Source organism: Schistocerca piceifrons, chromosome 1 (genome assembly GCF_021461385.2).
Source record: "Schistocerca piceifrons isolate TAMUIC-IGC-003096 chromosome 1, iqSchPice1.1, whole genome shotgun sequence".
NCBI lineage: Eukaryota > Metazoa > Arthropoda > Insecta > Orthoptera > Acrididae > Schistocerca > Schistocerca piceifrons.
In genome coordinates, this window is record NC_060138.1 from 429,141,355 (window position 1) to 429,153,089 (window position 11,735).

At 36.5% G+C, this 11,735-nt stretch overlaps 1 protein-coding gene across 1 annotated transcript in view; it reads right to left on the reverse strand.

Moving 5' to 3' along the window:
- LOC124791256 (very long-chain specific acyl-CoA dehydrogenase, mitochondrial) overlaps positions 1-11,351 on the reverse strand; it is a 60,138-nt gene extending 48,787 nt beyond the window's left edge. The window contains exon 1 of the mRNA XM_047257846.1: positions 11,045-11,351. Coding sequence (XP_047113802.1) covers positions 11,045-11,112 — 68 coding nt within the window. The 5' untranslated portion in view covers positions 11,113-11,351. The remainder of the gene's footprint in view (positions 1-11,044) is intronic.
- Positions 11,352-11,735: the final 384 nt, after the last annotated feature.

Consider the following 11,735-nt stretch of genomic DNA (forward strand, 5'->3'; position numbering starts at 1 on the left):
ACATGATGGATGGCAATGACACCCTGATCAGATAGGTAAGAATGGATTTTAGCTACTGTTAGACCATCGAGCAGCCTAGTGTAGGCTGCACCATAGGAAAAATTCAAAGTTCTGTGGGCCTCAACACAAACAGGGTAGCCATGGAGAAGCAAGGCAACAAGCAGTTGTTGTGCTTGAGAATCAGAAGTAGTCTCCTAAAGCAAAGTGCCATTCCGTAAATGAGAGCAGGATTTCACAGGGCCAGCAATTGCATCCACACCTTTCTGAATAATAAATGGATTTACCGTGGCTAGGGACTGACCATCTTCAGTACATGAGACTACAAGAAACCTTGGTGCAGCAGGATGAGTCTTTGAATTTACGTTTACATTTCGTAGACGCTGATTGTGAAGGTGATTGAATCATTCCAACAAAATCCCCCACAATTGCCAGCATTTCCAATGGTGCATTCCTCCCAAATGGGGGCCCCCTTCACAAGGAGGCACACCTGCCTTAGGTGGTTTTTCACACCTCAGGCCACACCTCCTGAACACCTGACAGAGGGACCAATCGGCAATTTGGGAAGGTTGCAGCTCAGGCAATCACCCCTCCATGGGCCTGGCCTGTACCAGGGGTACGTACAAACCCTACCTGTCGACACGGGGATGCGAATTACACGTTACCCAGTCACCTGTTATGCGTCAGATGCATGGGCTGGCCTCAGGAGTGCACAGGGAGGAAGAAGAAAAAGAGGAACTTGAAACGCCAAAGCGGAGGAACAAGAGGAGAAGGGAAACAAAGAAGGGAAAAGGGAGCAAAAAACAAAGGTGAGACTGTTACCACATCAGCGACAGACAATACAGAACATTCCCAAGAACACTCCAGACATGTTCCCTAAGGGTGTGGGGAAAAGAATAGGAAGAGGATAGACATGCAGCATGGAAGGAAAAAAATGATGCAAAGGCTGGGGCCAAGCATTAAATGGGAAGAAAAGAGAACACCCACAATGCAACTGGCAAAATGATGTGGAGGAGGCAATGGAAGCAAGGAATATGAACACTGAGAAAGGTCAGGACAGAAGAAGATGGAGACTAGGGGTGTCCAGTGTGTTCTTTAAGAAGGATGACAAATACTTTGTTCTGTGATCTTATTTACTAACAGTAATGACATTAGTGTGTTACTTCAGTTCTTGTCAACAACAACTAACCTATATAAGAGAAAACACTGCAGGATTCACCATGAAAGTCTTAGGAATGTTACATAAAAGCTATAGCACAATAGCTTCCAAACAACAATTTTGTTGTTTAACTACTGATTTATAACTGTAGTTTGGTATCCTCTATTGAACACCTAACAGCAGAATATGCAAACACTGGGACAATTACATTTACTTGTCAGAAAGATGCAAATTTTGGTAAAAATATCTTTACAATCAAATGATCAATTCATATTCTTCTCTAAATCTGTGATTAATTTTCATGCTCAATATTAACCCTAAACCAATACATCAAATTAAATTACGCTAGGCCTTCTCAGAGATTTTAAAAGCTAAAATGCCGATACGTCAGCTACATAACATGCAGTACCTGATTTTGTAGGAGCTTAAGAAAGCAAATGCCTACCCATAAAATTGGAGACAAAATTTCTAATAGGTACCATAATATAATCATACGATCACGGCACCATCTTTGATCATGTTACTACTTGGTAAATCAAACAAATATGCAATTTTGCAAAAACAGACATAATGTCTTATGGGACAACCGCAATCAGTGATTTTATAATGTTACATAAAATCCGTCCTGATTGCAAATTTTTTTTTATTATTCATATGACCGGTTTCGGTTCATTCAGAACCATCTTCAGATCTGTAAAAATAATTATACTAATTTACTATTTCACGAAAGCAAATCTTTTTCATCCTATCTTATCAACATCAAATGTACCAGAACGTACCTGATATTTAAGTTACAGGAGTAACCCGTCCAATTCAGCAACTTTCACATGCTACGTCACATAAAATTGGTTGGCAGAGTGCACGTCATTTATATTAATTATAACACTATTACCGACAGGTGGCGTCTGGTACATTTGTTACATTCCATTTGCACATACTCTATTCAGTAGATCTTTTTTATATTAAAAATATTTAATTAAAATATGTAGATGTCAAAGCTAAAATCTGTACTTGTCAGGATTAAAAAACAGTAAAATTATCATTTTTATACGATCTAACAGGCATAGGGCGATTTATATATCTATGGTGCTGGTGTGAACTTGTTTTCTTCTACGGTCTGCTTCCGTGGTTCCCGCCACTTTGGTGTTGTGCCGCGGTCCGCTCAGTCGTCTGCTGTCCATCGCCGCGGGCAAGAGGGCCGCACAGGAGGGCCCCGTCAACGACGCCAGGCGTTGCACGCGTCTTCCGGCTTCTCCACCGCGCACCATCTTTCATCCCTCGGCCTGGATCTCCATACGCAACAGTTGTCATCTTAGTAGGTCGTCATAAATGCTAAAATAGGCATTATGATTGAATTCGCTTTGTTCGCTGAGGATTAAATCCGGATCTTTATTTTTGTGGGTGTATATTTCGATCTCTTCTAAAATGTTAAGGAACCGTCCCTTGTGAGCTCTATGCAGGATGTCTAAGTTGTTTTCAATATTCGTGACTGAGTGCTTTGTCGCAGCCATATGCGCCCCAAAAGCTGTTTTGTTTTGAGAGTAGGTGTGCTCCCTGAATCTGGTTTCAAAGTTCCTACCAGTCTGCCCTATATATTGCTTACAGCAGTCATTACATTTGATTTTATATACACCTGAATCCTGAAATTTATTCCTACTATTACAAATTCTATGCCGGAGCTTCAATTTTAACGTGTTATTTGTTCGGAACCCTATTTTAACGTCGGATTTACGAAAGCATCTTTCAATTTTGTCTGCAATTCTTCCATTGTAAGTGAGAGCTACATATTTTTTCTTGTTGTTCCTCTTAACTGCTACTTGCCTTCCTTCTGTTTGTTCCATTTGCCTCTTCTTTATCTTCCTATAAATATTCATCACCTGCTTACACGTATATCCGTTCCCTACGGCCACTTGTTTTAAAATACTTAACTCCTTTTCTACTTCGTGAAATAGTAAATTAGTATAATTATTTTTACAGATCTGAAGATGGTTCTGAATGAACCGAAACCGGTCATCTGAATAATAAAAAAAAATTTGCAATCAAGACGGATTTTAAGTAACAAAATATGCAATTAATGGAATTCCATTTTAACAGATGGACTCCATGTTAGAGAGCTGAGTGGCACACACAGAAACTTAGCCACAGAAGTAAAATTAAATGCAGAACAGGGGGTACAAAATAATATGTCACATGGTGTGGTATTGGGCATACTTCTACCCCTGATCTACATAAATGACTACAGTGCATGGTTCAAAAAAGGTTTGCCCAATGACAAAAGCATAATAAAACTACATTATTGTATCAGTTACAACTCCCAGACCGTATGGAACAAGCCTACAACTAATTTATACCAAAAAAATTAAATGTGAAACTTCTTGGCAGATTAAAAGTATGTGCCAGACAGACTCAAGCTCAGGTCCTTTGCCTTTCATGGGCATGTGTTCTACCAACTTATCTACCCAAGCACAACTCATGACCATTCCTCACAGCTATACATCCACCAGTACCTCGTTTCTCACTTTCCAATTTAAAAGTGTGTTGTGGGGTTCTTAACTCATGTCCTGGTACAAGAAATATGTAGAAATGTTCATACAATGGAAAATCCAGGATGGAATGTGACAATATTAGAGAAAGAAAGTTGCTGCTCGCCATATAGCGGACATGCTGAGTTGCAATAGGCACAACAAAGAGATTCACACAATTATATCTTTCGGTCAGTAAGGTCTTTGTCAGCAACACACACACACACACACACACACACACACACACACACACACACACACACACACACACACACACGCGTGCTAACGCAACTTGTGGTTTCAGTTGTCTGAGACTGCAGACGTGTGCAAGTTGAATTTGCATGAGTGTGTGTGTGTGGTGCATGTATGTATGTGTGTCTATTGCTGACAAAGGCCTTAATGGCCGAAAGCTATAATTGTGTGAATCTTTTTGTTGTGCCTATCGCGACTCAGCATCTCCGCTATAAGGTGAGTAGCAACTTTCCTTCTCTAATATTTTTGTAATGTTCATATAGTAAGTTAGATATTAGGTGTAAAATTGGTTGGGTTCTATAAGAGTAACAGTCTTAAATGGAATTAAAACACCTACAACTCATCTCATTTTGCATTTAAGATTATCTGCCACTGTCTCTGGTTGAAGACAGGAGCATCAGCTTTCTTGCATTCTTTCACTCCCACAGGCGTATGAGTTATCTCATCTGGGGCTAAAAAATTTAGAATTCTTATACTCATTCCTCTGTAAATTGTCTACAACTAAGAATACAATTTATTTCAGATAAACTGTGATTTACACAGCAACAAAATAAGACTTTGCTTCCTTGTCTAACATTCAGAATGGAATTTTTTTAGTCTGATACAGAAGTTTCTAACTAGCTCCCAAAAGAGATAATGTAAGAAAATTAAAGGCATATAGACTCCTTATGCAGAGCAATTTAAACATTGTTAAGAACTAATACAATGCAATAGAATTCATATCTGATACTTGCTTCTCTTTCACATTGTTTACTTTGACTCATTTTACATTCTTGAAATTCCCGTCATGATGGGATTCATGGAACTCGCTAAATGAAATAGAAATAATCAATAGAAAAATAGTTGTTTGTTGTGCATATTTAGCAAAGCTTGCATTATGATTTCATGGAGTGGAAGTAGCTGTCTAGTTACATTTATGAAAAACAGTTATAGTGTGGGGAAAAAAGAAAGAAAAAGAGCAAATGATGAGTAAGTAGATACACATACAGTTTGTTGGTGAAGACTTTATGAGGTAAGAAAAAGAATGAACCACACAAAAGTTGTGATACACAGATATTTTGTATATTTCATGTAACTAGTTTAGAACTTTCACTATGAAGTGGAATGTGTCAATTGATTTACAAAAATTATCAATGCAAACTATGAGGAAACTGAATGGCTGGCCATTACTGACTTCCTAAAGGCAAAGTTTGTAACACTTCTCCTAATTTATTCAACCTATCTGATCATATGCAGTACAGTATACTACATGATATTTAACTTTATTCAAACTTAGTGTCTACAGAGGAAAGTAATCTTGTTTACATGTACGTAATACATATACTGAAGTTTATCTACTCTCCTACTGGATACAAGTTGTGATACTGCAGATCTTTTAAATGCATATATATTTAATATTTTAAACAACCTAGTGTCTTGTTTTAGTCCTGTATAGCATGTACCTTGTGACACAAACTTGTATTAGTCAAGGTTATCTGTTTTAATTTTTTCTTGTTGTTGTTGTTGTTGTTTTTTTGTGTGTGTGTGTGTGTGTGTGTGTGTGTGTGTGTGTGAGAGAGAGAGAGAGAGAGAGAGAGAGAGAGAGAGAGAGAGAGAGAGAGAATCTTTTTTTTTTCCTTACTCCTATCACTGCCAACTACAAATTTTTAATAAACACTAGTGTTTTAGAAGACTGGTTAACATGACCACTTTAGCTGTGCTGCCAATATAACCCCAGTGGACCTCTTTTGTATCCTGAAGGCCCCTAACTGCTGGAGAAATTCACCCAGAATATGAAGCCATAGTTCAAATGCACATATAAATATGCACAGGAAGCACTCGTTAGTGAATGCTGATTTATGTACCCTATTATGATCTTAAAATGATCATGGTTGTACTCAGCTTGAATTTGGTGTATTAAATGTATCTGTTCCATTTTAGGTCACTTTGTGTCCAGGTACCAAGACACTGTATTGCCTGTTTATTTACAATTGCTTGACGACCATTTACTGAGCTGACTTAACAAGAGTTTACTACATGTTGGATACTTCCATTTGCTGCTGCTTTTACTGCTACTGTATTATTGAATTGTCATTAGCAAATGTAATTCTTTCACATGAAAGAATATTGTTGATTTAACTTAGGAAAAGAAGAGGTCTCATTACTGATCCTTGAGGTTCCTCATAAATGACATTTCTTCTCAAATATTTTGTAAGCGTATGTAATTTTATTTCTACATGTCTTCAGCTTACCTTTTACTTGCAGTTAACACGAAGTGAATGAATCCATTCATTTGATAGGCTCCTTATTATTCAAACTGCTTTAGAAAGTATGGTTTACTATGGTGAAAGATTTGGTTAAGTTTAAATATATACCAGCTGTTTACTGTGTTTAATCAACTGCTTTCAAAACAATACTCACATACTCATACTCAAAGATAGCTGTCTCATTTTATTTCTGGCACTGGAAGTCATGTTTGGAATTTATTAACAGTATTTTTTATTAACATTCTATTTTTGTTTATGAACATTACTAACTCACTTACTTATTTATTTTTATTCATCCAAGGGTCATATCACAATTACATAAGATTTGTCACTGTAATGCAATGAAAATTAATAGCTCAAAATTTAGATGTACATAGACTACAGAAGTACGCTATATTGGGGTAGGACAAGTGCTGGCCTTGATGTCCTTGATGTGGAACCATCCAGGCATTTCCCTGAAGTGATTTAGGAAAATCATGGAAAACCCAAACCAGGATAGCCAGAGAGAGCCATTCTCCCACATAAGAGGTCAGTATTGTTTAACAGCTGTACTGCCTCATTCGGATGATCCCTATTGTAGAATGTTCTTTCATTTACACAATTGACTACAGATAATTTATAATATAAAACAAAATTTTGCTGTTTTTGCCATACACTAAGGGTGTCTGCTAATGACTTCTGGGACATGCATATGCTGCTATGCTCCTTGCACTAACTCCAGTCTGTTCAGGAAATTAACTTCAGGGCCACAAACCTTCATCTATGCTCCATGTTTGTCTTCTGCACTTCCCTCTGTCCACCTGATATGAGTCAGCATTCCCCCATGATGTGCGAGATGTTGAACTTCGGAGAATAATATGACATTACAATCATGCACTTTAGAACTTGACACATGATTTTTGCAACAGCAGTAAACTGGGACCATGTACTGAAATGTGACAGTGTGTTGCAATTATCCCCTTTTGTTATTAACCACCACACAATCTTTATTTGAGTAATGTGCACTACTTATGAAGAACATTTTAGCTGTCTTTTTGAACAGATGTATTTAATAATCTCTCCCCTTTCCTTGGGAAATTTGTTATAGAATGTTGTTTCCTGGTAGGAAATGCTGGTCTGAGGTTTTTGTTTGCTTTTCCGTGGTAAATGTTAAGTCAAAACTGGCTCTTGTTCCATATTATGTACAGAACTGTTAGTGAATTACTTAGTAATGTTTTCCCCCCTGATAAAAAACACCAATTGGTAGGTGTACTCACTTGGTGCAGTAAGGATGCCTAGGTTTGTATGTAACTCTTTACAATGAGCCCAACTACTACTTATTATTCTTATGATCCTTTTCTGTGGTTTAAAAATTTTGTCCATGTTTTGTCTCTCTCAGCCCCAGAAAAGAATCCCATAGCTAATACCTGAGTGTACACAGGAGTAATATGTCGCCACAGTACATTGGCTGAGTATCTTTCTGTGCTCATTGCATGTTAGGTGACAGTTAGTGCCCACCCTAAAAACTTTGTGCTTGTTGCACAATAAATTTATCACCTATGCTTCCATCTTTATGAGGAATTACATACTGTGTTTTTGCTTTACATCCAACATCAATTTATTACCCAACCTTAGTTTATTACACACTGCCCAATCATAAACATCTTTGAGAGCTTCATTTGCTTTTTCTAATAGGAGCTCTGTTGTTTCTATCAAAGACAATGATGTGGCTATCATCAGCAAAGAGAACTTATTCTCTGTCTTATAGTATATGGGAAATTATTTATATATATTGAGAACAGGATTGGACCCAATACACTACTATGAGGAACATCTATATTTGTATGTTTCTTATCTGACTATTGTTCTACAAAAAATTTATGATCAAGAGGTGTGTGAACTCTCTCTGCCTTCTTTTCCCCCCATTTTCCATGTAAAGACAGGTACACATTAGACCAATGAAGGCCAATGAACAACAACCAATTGCTTCATTGGAGTGGCACTGTGATTATAAAAACAAATTGAAAAGATTAGGCACTTGAAAGAAAATAAGTGAGATGTTCAAAAATAATGTGCATGACGTGAACAATAAAGTGTAATTTTTGTGGATATCTTTCTATTGCAGGCACATAAGAGAGATGTCATCTGTGGAAATTTTAGGGCCTACATACCAGTAATGCTATAACAATTCAAAATTTGTAGGTCTCATTCACAAAAAATTATGAAATAGCCCATATTCCAGTTCAGTTTTACAGTCAGACAATCTATCCTTCATAACAGATTACTTTTGGGAATACAGGTACTGGTGAAACTGGGTTGTAGTTTTCAATACCTTTTGCAGTAGTTTTATTTAGTAATGGCACAACTTGTGCATGTTTTAAGTACTCTGGAAAATACCTGAAGTGAAGGCCATTCTTATTATGTTGGATAATGATGCTTGTATGCTGTCTACACAGCCCTTCAGAACTGAGACTGTAACTTCCTCTACACTTGCAGAGTTCTTATTTTTAATGCCTGTATTGTCTTAATGACGTAAAGCACTCTCATACGAAACAACATCATTGCACTTGATGTGGAAATCATTCTAGGTGCTACATGTGTTTTAGAAATATTTTGCTGTAACTTCTCCACAATACCAGAGAACAGAGAAATAGTCATCTGCAAAACTTGCCAATTCCTGATGATTCTACTCCACCTTTGATTTGTGTGTTATACTTTGCCTACATTTTCCGGCATCTTGTTTTACGACTTCTTACACTACTTTGCTTTTATTATCTGTATTAAGTATTATTTTGTCATTGAATGATATTTTTGCAACAAGCAGTAAACTCCTGTATATTTTTTATATCTGTAATAGAAATCTAGGAATTGTTGATGAGTGCACTGCTTTTGTAAATAATTCAAAAATTTAAGTGTGTGAGAGGACTTTCTAATAAGGATAGCGGAAGACTTCTGCTGAATGTGCCATCCATTCCTGCCAAGTGCATGGTTTTTAGTTATTTGACAGCCTTGACTCTTTCCTTCTTACTAATGTAGCGTACTACCATTGATCTTTTTTTTCCACTGGTTGCTGATTTCCATTAAACTACATTTAAATGAAATTTTCAGCTGTTTAATAATTTTCTCTCTTTAATATGACAATATTGTCTTTGATTTTCTTATTTTTGCCTGTTCTCTTTTTATGATAAAGAATATTTATGTATATGTTGCTGCAGCCTTTTTCCTTGTTTAATGACACTTCACAAAATGTTTCTATTCATTTTATAATGTTTGCGCATATCTGTTGTGACGTTATTTGACTTGCAGATTTAGTCCAGTGCTCTTTTTCTTTGCAAGAAGTTTTAATTCCCTTTGTTATCGAGCTGTTGCCTTTTATATCCTTTGATATTTTTCATTTTTGGAGAGATGGTAGTACTGATCAACTACTCTGCTTCCTTGTGATTTCAACAGTTTTCTCAACTAAATATTCAATTTTATAAGATTATCTATGCAATAATTCATCTAGGGCATAAATGAGTTCTCCGGAGAAAAAATGGCATAACTGAAGAATTGGATACCACTTCACCAATTCACAACTGTGTCACATGCACACTGTCATCACATTATGGGACAAAAGCAATATCTCTTATGAGTAGCTTCAATTGGCACAAAAATAGCAAAGTATGCTATTTCTTGCCTATCAGAACCTTCAGTCAACAGAACTGTTCTTAGATGTTTTTCTTGCCAAGGGTTACTTTTTTGTGTCAGTTTAAGTCGTGAAACATTCTTAGAGATATACCTATCATTGATGCCGGTACTGTTTCCAAATTAGCATTAGCTGTAAATGACATTACCAGAATATTTGTACTCTATGGCTCTTATTAGTATGGCTATTCGAAGGCATATATCCACAAACAAATCAGCCACATGAACTTTCTTCCCAAATAAATTAATAAGTTTCAAAATTTCACATCAATCTGTATACATTTACTGACAATAAAATCTGTACAGTAAATGGCAAAGAACACTGTGTTGCCAGTATTAGTTTATTAGTTTCAGTGTGACTAATTTTACTTGTACTATGTATACTGAAGAAATTAATCTTCATTACATTTATCATATGCATAATGTGTTCAAAAAGTTGGGTACTTTTTCATTCAAAGTATTATGCTTTGGCATGTTCAATCCATGTGTGGTACTACGAGTACTATGACAAAGAGAAATGCACATTAGAAACTATCTTGCATTGTTTCAAATAATATGCAAAATCATCTGGTGTCAGATACAGGTCCCACAAGTATGTATGTTAAGTGATCTGTATTACAGGTGAACAACTTTATTTGCCTCCTCTATAAGTTTGTAAATTCAACTAGTGCTAAGCTATTTTTGGGTAGATACCACTGACCAGTCTGACAGCAAATTATGCCCAACCAGTATATTTCTGGTGATTTTAAAAAGATGTTTGCTACTGGCATTTCACTTCTGATATTTGAGGCTCCTATCCTTGCTCTTATTACAAACTATAACCTATTTGGAGTAGAAAAAACTGGGCAGTCTGAGAAATTCTAATCGATTGAAATGAATTGAGGTTAAGCCAGAAAAGTTGCTAGGGAAATGGAAGGCCCTACAAATAGTCCAGTACACATGATACAATAACAGCGCAAGATTACGAGGGAAGAGATATTAAAATTTTGCATACTTTATGCGTATACTGTTTATTTCTTGCATTTTTAACTGATCAGGGATATCGTTAATCTGAAACTCTTGTATTCACAACGTCGTGAAACAGTATTTTACTACTATTTATTCACAGCCTTTGACGCAGACAGTGACAAACAGAGGCACAAGACTAATAAAAACAAAATACTGTGAACTGCATATACTTCCCTCCAGCGTTGACGAATACCTACCGAATGTTATTCTCTACAACCTGAAGTGTCTTCTGAGGAAACAAAATGAACCTGCCAATTCTCAACATCTTGACCTACTTGCAAATATAAGCACTTCTACAAATCAGATGCGACACAAAATCACGGTAAGCTGATCAACCCGCACGTCGAAGGGTACACTCAGCACACTGCGTTCAGCACTTGCTATTATTTCCGTACACCGTTTTCGTAATAGCTGAAGCTCTACGGCCAATAGCACAGTGCAAGGTACAAAGGTAAGCGGCTCGAAGTCCAGCTGGTTCGGAACTTTGTTGGCAGGAGGCGTATCTGACAGATGTTAAGTTATGGGAGATAACCAACATTTTCTTTTTTTAAATAGAGATATCATGTTACAATAAAGATGTTGCATCTATCGTTAAACGAAGCAGACCGACAAGAAAATAATTTTTCTGCAACCTATCAGAAATCAAACTAAAACGAAGTGACGAAATCCTGAAAATGAGGAAAATACGATATTGTACAATCAAAAGTAAGATGTGTAGAATGCAATATTCTATATACTATTTTTATTACAATGAAAAGTAAGATGTGTAGAACGCAGTATTCTATATGCTATTTTTACTAAACCATTTTACATTGAAAAGTCCCACAAAATGTAAACATACGCTAAGGACGAGATATTCAAAGCTACGAATAATTATTTTGGATGCAG